This window comes from Lissotriton helveticus, chromosome 12 (assembly GCF_964261635.1).
Source record: "Lissotriton helveticus chromosome 12, aLisHel1.1, whole genome shotgun sequence".
NCBI lineage: Eukaryota > Metazoa > Chordata > Amphibia > Caudata > Salamandridae > Lissotriton > Lissotriton helveticus.
This window is the reverse complement of record NC_136073.1, coordinates 585,279,980-585,295,348: the sequence shown is the minus strand read 5'-3', so window position 1 is coordinate 585,295,348 and position 15,369 is coordinate 585,279,980. Positions and strand designations below refer to the sequence as shown.

The following is a 15,369-nucleotide window of genomic DNA, read 5'->3' as shown; positions in this document are numbered from 1 at the left end:
GCACCTGGTCCTTGCTACACTGAGGTAGTGATGTGTACCAGGGAAACTAGGAGCAAATCGGCGATGGCTGCGGCAGGAGTCGCTAAAGGTACCATCGACAATTATTTTGTCAAGGCGGGATCACTTCTGATAGATGAAATATCTGTGCTCGAAAGACGCATCTCCCAAGAAATTGATTGGGTGAGGAGATCATCAATGGGCCCATTGGCCATGGCTAAGTCCCCTCAAGGATGGCCAGAGGCTATCATTGCTGACCTTGAGGGGCTGGAAGGAAATCCACCAACTACTAGCCCCAACCTTACCAGGGAGGCCCTAAATGACCTGGAGGACATGAGTTTAATGACCCTCCCGGCGGGACAAATACCACCCATCCCACTTCCAATCCCCAACCCTGGCTCTGACTCTGCCACAGCCACTATGAGTGAGAATGTCACGGATCTCGCAAGGGGGGTAAGGGAAGGGGCAATCCAAAAAAAGAGGAAAGGAGGGCAAAAACACTCACCCCACACACAGACGGAAACAAAGGGAGGATAGAGGGCAAACACATCTAATCCTACCCCTGCAATTGCTGTTGCCACTTCTGGCAGCAACACCCCGAGCCAACTCTTTAAGACTAGTGCGGAGGTACCCCCGGTACGCAATATACCAAAGGGTATTTCCTCTCAATCCACCAATATTTCATTGGATTCTTCTAGTGAGGACATAACACTCACCGATATAGGTGCACTTGTTAAATCCCTACTAGCTCCCCTTGAAGCCCGGCTGATCAAGATCGAAGCCAGACTAGTCAACATCGAAAAATCCACAGTCCAGCTGGCTGACAGTTTGAAAATAGAAACCAAGGGGTCTAAAAGGGGGTTGGAATTAAACCACAATAAGCGCACTACGAAAAAAGACACAGTCAATTCCCAAAATATACAACACAAACCCAATAAAACCACGACTCCGCAACCCAACCCTACAACAAATAAAACAACTTTGCCTGTACTAACTCAGCCAACATCGCATTCCCCCCCAATCACAACCATTGATCCCAAACTCAATGCTGCCCCCTCATCAGACATACTGCATAGTAACCCTAAACCCAGGGATAACATTCTAAACAATCCTCGTAAAATTAAACCCATGAATTTACCACCAGAAGCCTCCCCCTACACAGTCATCCTGGTGGGAGTACCTGAGCTAAAAACCACTGTCACAGAGACGATCACTTCCCTTAGAAACAAAGTTATTAACTGGTTGTCCATATACAGACCTCTCCCGCAAGGTACATCTAGCGATGTCCTTATGGTGAGATGTACCACTTGGGCGGGAAACACGAGGAAAACAATTAGAGGTGACTGTGTGGTGGTTAGCTTCAGAGAAAACAGGACAGCCTCCTACATTTGCAGCTGGGCCCTTGAAGATCAAGTGAGCCAAATCCAGTCTCTCCCTCTCTCATTCTTCTACCCATCTAATATTTACCAATCAGAAGATCGAAGATGGGGATACCACCAAGAATTAGTAGAAGAGTGGGAGAGAGACCGTGATGGGAGGAGGGACACCTACTCTCATTGGAACACGGCCCCTGAATACTTATTCCAATACGGCGATGAGGAGGGATCGGACATTAGCACCAGGAGGAGGGGTGGAAGGGGGGGAAGAGCTGGAGGAGTCCCGGGACCTTACAGAATCCACCAGCCAGCTTACCTCCAGACCTCAAACAGGTATAGCAGCCTCGAAATGGTTGATTGACTGGATAAGTCGACAGCTAGGGATCTGCAACAACCAGATGACCTTGAGGTGGGAATTACGCTCTATGAACAACTTCAAGCCTCACGAGAGGGATTAAATGCTTCTAATGATTTTACGCTGCCCCGAGACCCTGACCCCCCTGTACTTGTGATACTGGAGAATGATAGGAAAACAGGGCCCGGTTATGAGGATATCCTCCAAGACCCAACGGCAAACCTCTCCATAAAAGCTTTACCACCCCCAAGAGCGCCATTCCTAAACTTGGTCTCATGGAATATAGCCGGGCTGGGAAACAAAACGGACAGTCCGGAGTGGGCTTCTTTTGTCAACACAAAAGGTATTTGCCTCTTCCAAGAAACCTGGGCAAGAGAGGAACACACATACCCGGGGTTTGCAGTGTTTTCAAAACCTGCTAAATGGGGGGGCAGGGGACGTCCATCAGGAGGGCTGGCTACTTGGGTGGCCTCCCATCTAGGCTGCCAGTCTAGGAAACTACCAGTTGAATCAGACAACATACTACCGGTTCTTCTAGAATGGTCAAATTCTACTAAGCTGTTGACAATAAATGTCTATTCGCGACCAGTCGGTCCGCAATGTGAATCTTACACCATTGAGGAACTCTCGGCCTTCCTGAGTGAAATTCCAAGAGACCTCCCACATGTGGTCGGAGGAGACCTGAACTCCCATTTCGAGCCATTGCCCGGCCTTCTTGATGGACCCTCCCTAGAGGAGGACTTAAGATGGCTGATACCTGCTACGGTGGCACCCCCGCAAGATCTTGGACACCTCTTGCATTGCAAATCACCGCATTAACCCTTAACCATGGTCTAAGAGCTTGTAATGGGCGTACTAAATCAGACACCCCAAGCAAATGCACCTACAATAAGATAGGTAGGGAATCTAGACTAGATTACGTCTTAGTCCAATTGTCCTATTGGCATCGAGTCATCGATTTCAGGGTACTGGACAGAGGGGATAGTGATCACAACGCCCTCGAACTTGAATACGCCATACCAGCTATCGATGACTTGTGCCAGGACAAAGAAAGCTCAAAGACAGGGCTACTCCTGGAGAACAACAGGAGAAGAGTAAGGTGGGGGAAACTGGCTACAAGTGACGATAAGTTACCCAGGCTTTACGCCAGAATTATCCCTGTGTTGGAAAAAGTTTTTGAACTCGGTGCAGATCTGGGGAATGAGGACAATAGAGACCAGATATGGCGAACACATGGAGAATTAATTAGCACCATGGAGCTTGATCTCTTTTCAAAGGGTACGGCTAGACCCAGTGGGATGCACAAAGTCCTGGTATAATGCCACATGCCGGGACTCGAAACGTGCACTCCTACTGTCTATTAAGGCGAGCTGTTCTAGGGAGGAGATCCAAGCCAGAAGAAAGGCATACAAGATACTATTGGTAAATGCCAAGGCCGAGTGGGACCAAGAATATTGGGAGAAACTCTCCGGAGCATTAGCCACCAAAGATTCTTGTAAATTTTGGCGGATAGTCAACAACGGATCAGAAGATCTGGCGTTGGCTATTGAATCTAACATCGCTCCAAGCGTTTGGCAAAATCACTTCCAGTCCCTATATGCAGCAGAGGAAGCGGCCGTGGCTAAACCCTACTGCACCTTAGCTAGTGACGAGGAGGGTGAACCCTTTACAGAAAAGGAAGTCCGGGCAGCAATGGCGGGCCTGGCAATAGGCAAAGCACCGGGGCTCGATGGAGTGCCTGGGGACCTCTATAAGCAGGAGCCAGGGATATGGGCTCCTTATCTCCTATTAATATTTAACGCTATCCTTGGGGGAATGGACGTCCCGGATACTTGACTGGGTGCAGAGGTGGTCCCAATATATAAAAAGGGCTCCCCTCTCCACCCAGCCAAATATCGTCCAATAAGCCTAATCGACGTGTCTCAGAAGCTGTTCGGTAGGCTGATTTTGGACCGATTGCTGAATTGGCTCGAGGAAACGGACACCCTGAGCCCATACCAGGCAGGTTTCCGGAGTGGGGTCTCTACAATTGATCAATTGTCCAGATTAAACCTCATGTACTGGAGGACAGCTTTGATCGAGGGCGGCACATTGTACACGGTTTTCGTGGACCTTCGTGCCGCCTTCGATCTGGTGCCAAGAACAAAACTGTGGAGGGTGATGGAAGAGCTAGGTGTTCCCAATGACATTCTTGCAATCTTGATAAGACTACACCACAATAACTTTGCCCGGGTTAGGTGCGGGAGAAGTGGTAGCTTAACCGAAAGATTCCCCGTCCGCAGAGGGGTGAGACAGGGCTGTGTGCTCGCACCGACCCGTTTTGCCTCTTTGTGAACAGGGTAATCGCACACCTGGCGGGAATTGCAAACACAGACGCCCCGAAATTGACAGGCAGCAGGGTGCCCGCAATTATGTTTGCGGATGACACCCTGCTGCTGTCTAAATCCCCGATGGGCATACAGCGGGTTTTAGACGGCTTTCTGGAACTCTGCACGGAAAGAGGACTTGAAATTAACCCGCAGAAAACCAAATTCTTGATCCTAAACCCCACGCCCTCCAAGCGCCCAAACCCCCTGCTCGGCACAGTGCGCTTGGAAAGGGTCAAAAACATAGAGTATTTGGGAATAACACTTAACCAGAATCTCACGTGGGCGGAACATCAGATAAAGGCAAACATGAAACTGGCCCAGAAGGCAGGTGCTATCATGAGAATTGCGACCAAGTCATCTCACCGCCCCCTCAGCCCCGCCATTCAAATCTATAAAGTACAGGCGCGGGGGGGGAGTCACTTACGGGGGAGAGCTGTGGGGTCATATTCCATCACCCTCCTTGTTAATCACAGAGAATAAATTCTTGAGGCAGTTGACTGCTCTTCCAACAAGTACCCCACTGCTCCCCCTGAGACTGGACCTGGGCGTGAGGCCCATTACGGAGGAACTTGGGCTCAGGCCACTAACATTTTGGCGTCGCATTTGGAGTAGTCAGGATCTTCTCCATTATAGATCGGAGCTACAGGAATTTTTATCCCTACCCAACGCAACAAAGATTCCTTGGTTGAAATACATCAAGACAACCTGTGAGATCCTTGGATTACCGGACCTATGGTTAGATCCGGAAATGAAATCTACCAGGATCCCAAGGAAAGCGCTGTCCAAGGTATATTATGACAAAATGCTCTCCCGAGCTCTGGGCGATGTGCGTGAGGGTTCCTTGTCATTTTGTTTCATTAAAACTAAAGACTGCTATTACCTGGAAACTGTCTTGGATGGCATGACCCCTACCCTAACGAGGAAATTATTCCTGCAATGGAGATATGGGACCCTTCCTCTGATGTCCTTCACCAAAGCATGGTCGCGGCGGACATCTACGGGAAAGTGCCCGGCATGCGACCACGAAAAGGAGAATGAGGCCCATGTGATATTCTTTTGCCGAGCTTACCAGAGAAGCAGGAAACTCTGGCTGGTTCCCCTTCTCAAAAACCTGGGTTTTAGAACATTTTTACCAGCGTACAGAATCTTAAAGTCTGATTTATCTCCCCCAACCGTGTTTGCCATGGCAACATTTTTAACTGCGATGTGGCACACTCGAAATCGACTGATCAAGATGGCTGGAGAATTTTGCTAACTCCGACTATTGACTTGCTGCCAAATCGTAACGCTTTTAACATTAATCATCATTTGTAATTTGATTTTAACCAAATGCAGGTATTTTGTATATCTTTTATTATCTTGTGATCGAAATAAAGATTTGAAATGACTTAATTTGTAAAAATAAAAAAATTATTTCAGGAGTCCAAGTTTTTCTTAGGATCCACCTGCCCGTGCTGACCTGACAGTAGTTAAGTTTGCTGAATACCTAGGTTTTCCTGTCTTGTTTATGCTTTGTCTTTCTTTTCCCACCCTACACTTCCTATATGCTTATCTCACTCAACCAGATTTTTTTCCATCTCGCGTTCTCCCTTTGTCACTATTTTCCTCTTTCTCTTCCTGCTTCTGTCTTTGCTGTCTTTTGTATCTTGCTAATGGGACCAATTATTCTACCTCAAAATGAGTGTGAATGTCCACCACCTACATCTACAGGCACACATTAAACAGTGACTAGACTCCGAGCCTCACTAGCAGCCTTGTCGCTGATATTGCGATCCTGCCTCTGTGATACACAGTCAATACAGTGTATCATCAAAAATATAAGCCTGTCATTTAACAATGCCTTGGTGCTTCCACAGACAGACCCTGTCTTGGGCACAGCACTGACTTCTCTTGTGACATTTACCAAAGTAGGTGCATGCCAACCCTCCTGACTCAGGCGGGAGGCTACCGATTTCAGGGCGAGTCTCCTGCCTTTCGATTCATGGATGCAAAAACCAAATTTCCTGGCAGGCTGCAGAGTCTGCAGGGACTGGTCTTGTGTGACTCGAATTATGCACTGCCAGTAACTTGCCCCTGCAGGCAAGTGCACAACATTTTTGTCACGCTCTCTCTGTCTGCCATAGCAATTCCTCTGTGCTCCTCCTGACAGGCCAGGAAAAAACGTACATTTGCATTTCTGATATCCGATCCTACAGCAGCACACTTGCAAGCCCCATACATGCCAATATACCCGATGCAGGCTGCAACAGAAGTAAATGGGAGAATACATTCTCCCATTTATTAAAAAAAAAAATCTCGCACTTTCCTCTTCAAAAATGTTGGCATGTATGAAAGTTTATTGTCCCTATGGACCTCTTGTTTACCCAACAGCATGGAGGAACCAATGAGTGGTGGTAAAATGTATTGGTTCCGGGGGTCGCATGGCTTCTTCAGAGTATGCACCAATAATACAAAGATGGTATTGTGTCATCAATGTGTGTGTGGAAAATCTTAAGGACTTCTATCTCTCATCTATTCAGTGGCCACTTTGGTGTAGTGAAGAAATGCCGTGAGAAGAGCTCGGGCACACTCTACGCCGCCAAGTTTATCAAGACTCGAAAGTGCAAGGGCAGCCGGCGAGGGTTGGACCGCGAGCAGGTGGAGCGCGAGGTGTTCATCCTCCAACAGTTGGATCACCCCAACATCATGCGGCTGTATGACCTCTTCGCCAGCAAAGCTGAGATGGTGCTCATTCTAGAGCTGTGAGTACTGCGCGATAAGCTGCGCGATAAGCTTATGCAGACTTGTCTTCCTCACCTTACTAATGCTCTAACGGACTGCAACCTGATTTAGGGAGTGAGGCAATGCTATTAAAATGTTATTGTATTGCTTGTTTTCTTTTGCAGTGCTAAATATCCAATGATGTCACGTGACTTGAATGCCAGCCTTTAATTAAATGTGCCATACAATGAATAATGCTAACAATATGTCTCAAAATCCAAGCAAGCGTCATTAAGCGGAGCAGCATTCCAGAAGGTCTATTACTGGTGATTGTTAGTGAAGCAGGACTGGATAATGTCTATTACTTTCTTTATTAACTTGATGACCCCTTTAGCAAATCAAAAAGGGACATTGCAGATTATGTAAAATCAGGGATTTGTCAGAAAGGAGTATCTTCAAGTAGTGGATAACTTGTTGAATCTAGGCCCTTAATAAAGAAGGTGTTCTGTTTTGAATTTAGAGGGCAGAGTGTTCCTACAGGAGTCTGGAGACATTCAGGTAGAGGTTAGTTTTTTCCAGTTAGGGTCTAAGGCTGCAGCAGTTAGGTGCTGTCAGGGAGCCATCCTCCTTCCAGCTCTCCCTGTCTCGTAGCTTCCACTGCCAACCATACACCATTGTATTCGCTCACTCTCACCATGCCGCTCGCAGCTCAGACATTCAGGGAATGGGGACAACCTGTGTACTACAGTCTTCCTGTATGGCAAATTTAAACGTGGGAATGAGTAGTAACTGGTAGCAGATTACCTCGAGGATGCAAAGGTGGTGGTAAGTAGCTTACTCTGCAGTTGGGAGCCGGGTTACCACCTCACTTCATCGCATCAGGACACCATGCTTTCAGTCCTGTGCTTCCCTTTTACAAATCATTATTATCAGGTGGGTCAGTCTGGTTGGCTTAAACGAAGAAAATAAAGACTACAACTCCCAGAATGGATTTGGCTGTAAAATGAAAGCACAGGCGTGGAAAGATGGGGCTTTCACAACAGTGGCGTGGGGTGTCAGTCTTCAGTAGGGGACATTATAAACTTGGTCCCTGTTTTCTTGTCTTCAGCTATTGGATTTCAACTGAGCATCTCTGTTCTTGTAAATGTCCATATGTTTTTTTACATACTTTGAGGTTGTGCCTTCATATTTGCAGTGCAATAATGACTTTGGTAATGTCAGCCCTTGCCAGAACTTGAATCTTAAAAATGATAATTTGCAAAGAAAAAAGACTGTCACGATGAGTGGATTTACTTGAACACCCCCACACACACTCCAGACCAAAGTCCAATATTCTTTTAAAATATGACATTTTTGTCAAGAATGTTGACATGTAAACTTGTATGTTTACAAATTAGTAAGTGCCTTTTCTAAACTCCTTGTGGAATCCTTTTTTGGACGCATTAAAAACATATTCTAATTCATTCGGTTTTGAATTTCTGCAGCACGACCTGGTTGCGTGCGCCTCGCTTTACACCGCCAGACAGAACCGAGTTCTACCAACGTTTATAGGGTACCCCATTCCTGAGACACTTAGGATATCGCTCTGTAGATGAACGATGGGTGGGATTAGAGAGCATTGTTTGTAAAAGAAGACTATCACCAGAGTGCATCCATGGTCCTCGTTATGAGTTGTGCAGAGTGGCATTTCTGCAAATTTCTTGTTGGAGATGTATAAGTGGGAAGGTTTTAGGTTTTACCGGATGGGGAATCACATAAGAACCGTGCTTTTAACTGATGTTTTTAACTTAACTTGCACTTTAATCTTACTGGGCAACTACGTATTGCGCATAATTTGTCACTCGATCCCGACCTTAAGCTCTTCACAGTCCTGGTGCCGCGGCTGAAACGCAGATTGTGCGGAGGGCTGGTTAATTAGCTCCTCACTTCCGCTTACTTACTTCCACCTTTCCAGCTGGGTTAGCGGTCCAGTTGCATTGAAGGCCCTTGCCTATTTAAATCGATGCAAACGGATGTGGCGAGTGGGCACGCGACCGGCACGCCAAAGGCAAGCCCGGCTGCACCCGTCAGCGTCCCGGAGGCGACTGGCGCCGGCCATACTGCCCAGACTCCCACAGGTAGGTGTTGGACAGGCCGCATGGTCGGGCTGTCCCCCCTCCCCGCAACGGGACCCGGACCCTGGCTCTCCCTGAATCCCCAACCAGAGTCCCCGGCGACCACCCGAAGTAACCTGCAATCCCTCCACCACAAGACACCAGCTCCGGACCCAGCTGGCCCGGTTCACCATCCGCACCCCGGCCCAGCCGCCATTTTGGGGTACTACAGCACGAGGCCGCGTGGCCTCAACTCGACCCTAACCCTGGGCCCGGCCGGCCCCGACATCGAGGCACCAACCTCCTCCCAGGAGGCAGAGTGACCACTTGGCGAGTCAATGGGAGAAGGAATCGTCAACGGCTCTCCTCCGCCAGGTGTCGATCACCCCAGGCCGCCCTGGGTGCTGGCTCCACCCCCCTGCTGGGTGTCTGGACTCCCTCATCCCGGACCTCCCGGCCCCCAGGCGCGAGGGTCAGGACATCAAAGGGGACCAGACCTATAACTGGGGCAGGGCCAGACCAGGAAAGTTGTTGTATCCTGGAGTCGAGAGACCCGAGAAGAACTCATCCGTGACTGGCCTGCTGGCGCTGCCGCGGCCCTCTGCCTCGTGAAACCATCGTCTTGGCCTGCTGGCGCTGCCGCGGCCCTCTGCCTCGTGAAACCATCGTCTTGGCCTGCTGGTGCTGCCGCGGCCCTCTGCCTCGTGAAACCATCGTCTTGGCCTGCTGGCGCTGCCGCGGCCCTCTGCCTCGTGAAACCATCGTCTTGGCCTGCTGGCGCTGCCGCGGCCCTCTGCCTCGTGAAACCATCGTCTTGGCCTGCTGGCGCTGCCGCGGCCCTCTGCCTCGTGAAACCATCGTCTTGGCCTGCTGGCGCTGCCGCGGCCCGACTTGCAGACTCGCCAGCTCGAGGATTGTGAGCTCACCCCTTGCCACCTCCTGTACCGACCCGGTACCAAGACTGTCCCGCTACCCCCTTTTTCCCTACAGAGACTAGAAGTGAGAGGACCCTCGGGTCCGATATATCCTGTATCGCCAATATCCGTGCCCTACAAACCTTATATAAAAGTATTGAACTCAACCTGGTGTGGTGGCTGTTTGTGGGGAGGGAGGTGACATATCTGTACAACCGCCGGAGGTGGTCCTCATCGGGGACCTCTCGCTCAGTAGACGGCCGACCCTCAGGGTCCCCGTCTAACATTGGTGGCCAGCGGCGCGATCTGAACCTACGCATAATAGTACAGAGAGTCACTCTCCCCACGACACACAACCACCATGACAACAGAGAGCGGAACAACGGAAAAATTCCAGATGGAAAAATTGGAAGACTACAACCACCGGGAACTGAAGCAATATTGCATAGAACTTGGCCTTCCAACCACAGGTCTGAGCACAAAGGAAGACTTCAAAAGAGCCCTAGAAGCTTGGGCAGAAACGGGTACGGCCGTACCCTGAACACGAACAACCGAGACGGGCCCCGCACCAATTGAAGAAAGAAGAGCGGGTCTCTCCCTGGAAGAGATCCAAGAAAGAGAAAAAAGCAGACTCCACGAATTAGAACTGGCCCGACTTCGCTTGGATGGAGAACTCAAACTGGCGGAACAAAAAACAACTCTGGAACACTTACGGCTCCGAGAGGAGCGAGAAGAGAAGCAAAAACAGAGAGAGCTAGAGGAAAAGAAACTAGCGTACGAACATGAGCGCAATCTCAAGGAACTGGAAATCCAGAAACAGAATAAAGAACTCGGGTTCCCCGAACGACCGACCCTGCCTGCCTCTACCGAGCCCAAGGTTCACATCCCCAAAGATGTCATCCGGGAATACCACAAGAACGATGATATACAGCAGTGGTTTAAAGCCTATGAGGTGGCCATGACCTCCCACCGGATTCCACGGAGCGACTGGGGAGCCGGGTTATGGGGGAGGTTTGTCAACGAAGGGCGGGACGCCCTGCTGCAACTCCCGGACCATCTGATGCCCTCCTACGACCACATGAAGGCCGCCCTCCTCACTCGATACGGGCTCACACCCGAGATGTACCGCCAGCGGTTCCGCGACTGCAAACGGATTCCGGGTACGACTTGGGTGGAGTACGTGAACTTCTTTAGTCGAGCCTTCGAAGGGTGGATCAAGGGCAACAAAGTGACCACCTACGAACAACTTTTTGACCTTATCGTATGGGAGCACCTGTCTAACAACTGCTTCGTGGAACTCCGGCAACACCTCTTGGACAGTAAACTAACCGAACCTCGACAACTCGCCGCCGAAGCCGACCGGTGGGAAAGCACCCGAGTTGGCCGGAACGGACCCAGCGAATCATCCAGACCGTACCCAGGGCCCCATCGCCCCCGGGGAGGAGGAGGAGGGGGCCAGGGTCGGGGGAGAGACCCCGGCCCCTTGTCGCCCACAAGCAGCCCCTCGACCCCGGCCGGCCGAGGGAGCCCGGCCATCCGGGCCGGTTTCCGGGCCAACGTTATGTGCCACAGATGCCAGCGACCCGGCCACTACGCCAGTGATCCCAACTGCCCAAAGAATCCGAACACTACCCCCCGCCAGGTCGCAGCGGCCGCCCTAGGGGAAGAACTAATCCCGGACGACCAAGAAGAGTACGAGACCGACCCCTCTGAGTGGGCACCAGCCGCCATGGCGCTGGTCTGCTTGGGGGAGAGAGAGATGATTCCGCGGGCCCCCCTTCCCGCCAACACGCAGAAGTACAGCCAGTGGGTCAACATTAATGGCCGCCGGGCGGAAGCCCTCCGCGACACCGGGGCCAGTGTAACGGCGGTCCGACGCCACCCTGTCACTCCAGACCAAATCCTGCCGAACATTCTTTGCCCTGTCCGATCAGCAGACAACTCCGAAAGTCTGTGTCGCATGGCCTGCGTCCCCTTCGAGTGGGGAGGAGTAACAGGGATGTTAAAGGTAACTGTCCGCGATGATGCCCCCGTGGATTGCCTCCTAGGAAACGACCTCGAAAGCTCTCCCTGGGCAGCCGTCGAACGGAGAGAACACCTGGGGATGCTCGGCCTCCCCGAATGGGTCTGCGTCACGACCCGGTCCATGACCGCCCGCGCGGTCCCCAGTCTAGAAGAGCCCGAGTGGCCGGAACCTCCTCCCGCGCTCATCCCAGAGGAGGCCGCCCCAGAAGCCAGTCCCTCGACCAAAACAGAAGAAGGATCCGACCAGCTTCGGGACGTCCCTGACCTGGCACAATGGCGTCAGGAGGGAGGCCCCACTCAGGAACAATTCCGGGCCGAACAGAAAACATGTCCCTCTCTCGAAGGACTCCGGCAGCAAGCCCTGGCCCAGAGCACAGGGGATACCTCGGGGGCCCACTGGATCTACTGGGACCAAGACCTGCTCTACAGCGAGCAGAAAATTGCAGAACTAGGAGCCAGTCGGGTACTGGTGGTGCCCCTTCGCTTCCGAGACTTTCTCCTGAACTTAGCCCACGATGTCCCCCTTGCCGGACACCTGGGACAGGATAAAACCTACGACCGCCTGGTGACCCATTTTTTCTGGCCCCAAATGCGAAAGGATGTCACCAACCACTGCAGGGCCTGCCCCACCTGCCAGGCCAGCGGAAAAAGTGGCCAAAAAATCAAAGCACCTTTACAACCCTTTCCTGTCGTCACCACCCCGTTCGAACGAGTGGGAATAGACATTGTGGGGCCCCTCGACCCCCGAACAGCCCAAGGACACCGGTTCATCCTGGTCCTAGTAGACCACGCCACCCGCTATCCCGAGGCCATCCCTCTTCGGACTGTGACGGCCCCCGTGGTGGGCCGAGCCCTGATGGGGATCTTCTCCCGGGTGGGGTTCCCCCGGGAGGTCGTCAGCGACAGGGGCACGAACTTTATCTCCAGATATATGAAGTCGCTCTGGCAACAATGCGGGGTCACCTACAAATTCACGACCCCCTATCACCCGCAAGGAAACGGACTGGTCGAGAGGTTCAACCGCACCCTCAAGGGAATGATTATGGGCCTAGAGGAACCCCTTCGAGGCCAGTGGGACGTGCTACTTCCATGCCTCCTGTTTGCCTATCGGGAGGTCCCACAGAAATCCCTCGGCTTCAGCCCATTTGAACTCCTGTACGGGCACCCCGTCCGGGGCCCCCTCAGCCTAGTCAAGGAAGGTTGGGAGCAGCCTCCCCAGAAAACTCCCCCAGACATCTACAGGTATCTCCTGGCTCTTCGCAACCAGACCCGGCGGTTCCGAGAAACCGCCAAAGCCAATCTCGAGGCCAGTCAGGAGGACATGAAGAGATGGTACGATCAGCACGCATCCTCCATTGAGTTCGAACCGGGACAACGGGTCTGGGTGATGTCCCCGGTTGAACCCTGTGCACTCCAAGACAAATGGTCCGGACCCTTCAAGGTGATCGAACGCATGGGGCCCGTCACCTATTTAATCGACATGGAGACTGCCCGGAACCCTCTACGGGTCCTCCATGCCAACAGGCTCAAACCCCATTTTGTGCGATCCGAACTCAGCCTCCTGATGGCTACCGATAACGGGACGGAAGAAGACTCCGAACCCCTTCCGGACTTACTGAGGACCCTCGAGCGGGATGGCTCAGTGGAAGGGGTCCAGCTCTCCGAGGCCCTGTCCCCGGAGCAACGCCAAGACTGTCAAGCCCTCCTGAGGCGGTTCGCCTCCCTGTTCTCCCTCACACCCGGAGTCACCCCCTGGTGCCTTCACGATGTGGACACCGGGGACAGCCCTCCTATTCGACACCGGGCGTACCGCGTACCAGACCGGGTGCGCGCCTGCATCCAGACCGAGGTGTCCAAAATGCTGGCCCTAGGAGTGATCGAACCCTCAGACAGCCCCTGGGCAAGCCCAGTCGTCCTGGTTCCCAAGGCGGCCGCCCCGGGCGTTGCCCCTGAGCTCCGGTTCTGCGTGGACTATCGGGGGCTGAATGCAGTTACCAGGACCGACGCTCACCCCATCCCCCGGGCAGATGAGCTAATTGACCGGATGGGGGCCGCCCGCTACCTGAGCATCTTCGACCTAACGGCGGGCTACTGGCAGATCGCCCTCACCCCTAGGGCCCAAGAACGTTCCGCCTTCTCTACCCCGGACGGGCACTACCACTTTAAAGTAATGCCCTTCGGCATGAAAAACGCTCCGGCAACGTTCCAACGGCTGGTGAACCAGGTACTGGCGGGCCTGGAAGACTTCAGCGCCGCCTACCTGGACGACATTGCTGTGTACAGCCATCATTGGACCGACCACCTCCGCCACCTTCGGGAGGTTCTACACGCCCTCCAGCAGGCCGGGCTCACCATCAAGGCCAGCAAGTGCCAGGTTGGCCAAGGGTCCGTGACCTACCTGGGACACCAAGTGGGAAGCGGGCTGGTGGCCCCCCTCCAGCTCAAGATTGCTGCCATCCAGGCCTGGCAACCCCCTACGACCCAAACGGAGGTCTGGGCCTTCCTGGGGCTCACCGGATACTACCGGCGGTTCGTGAAGGACTATGGCAGCATCGTGGGGCCCCTCACAGAGCTCACCTCCAAGAAGAGCCCCAAAACAGTCAACTGGACCCCGGACTGCCAATCGGCCTTCGAGAAATTGAAGACCGCCATGTGCACGGCCCCCGTGCTCCAGGCTCCCGACTACAGCCGGTAATTCATTGTGCAGACGGACGCCTCCGATCATGGTGTGGGGGCCGTCCTCTCCCAACTCAACCCCGAAGGGGTCGACCAACCAGTGGCCTTCATCAGCAGACGCCTACTGCCCCGAGAACAGCGCTGGAGCACCATTGAGAGGGAGGCCTTCGCCGTAGTCTGGGCACTCAAGAAGCTCCGGCCCTACCTCTTCGGCACCCACTTCCGGGTGCAAACAGACCACCGACCCCTGCAATGGCTGATGCAAATGCGGGGGGAGAACCCGAAGCTGTTGCGCTGGTCCATCTCCCTACAGGGGATGGACTTCACGGTGGAACATCGTCCAGGCCAGGACCACGCCAACGCAGACGGCCTGTCACGCTTTTTCCGCCTCAGCGAGGAGAGTCCCCAGGAAGATGGCTGACTCTCCCCGCCTTCAGCTGGGGGGGACGCATGTTGGACAGGCCGCATGGTCGGGCTGTCCCCCCTCCCCGCAACGGGACCCGGACCCTGGCTCTCCCTGAATCCCCAACCAGAGTCCCCGGCGACCACCCGAAGTAACCTGCAATCCCTCCACCACAAGACACCAGCTCCGGACCCAGCTGGCCCGGTTCACCATCCGCACCCCGGCCTCGGCCCAGCCGCCATTTTGGGGTACTACAGCACGAGGCCGCGTGGCCTCAACTCGACCCTAACCCTGGGCCCGGCCGGCCCCGACATCGAGGCACCAACCTCCTCCCAGGAGGCAGAGTGACCACTTGGCGAGTCAATGGGAGAAGGAATCGTCAACGGCTCTCCTCCGCCAGGTGTCGATCACCCCAGGCCGCCCTGGGCGCTGGCTCCACCCCCCTGCTGGGTGTCTGGACT

General features: G+C 53.2%; 1 protein-coding gene across 4 annotated transcripts in view; it reads left to right on the top strand.

Moving 5' to 3' along the window:
- LOC144799014 (death-associated protein kinase 2-like) overlaps nt 1-15,369 on the top strand; it is a 697,832-nt gene that overhangs the window by 420,473 nt on the left and 261,990 nt on the right. For all 4 annotated transcript variants that reach the window (XM_078670165.1, XM_078670162.1, XM_078670164.1 and 1 more), the window contains one exon: nt 6,617-6,838. In XM_078670165.1, coding sequence (XP_078526291.1) covers nt 6,617-6,838 — 222 coding nt within the window. The remainder of the gene's footprint in view (nt 1-6,616; nt 6,839-15,369) is intronic.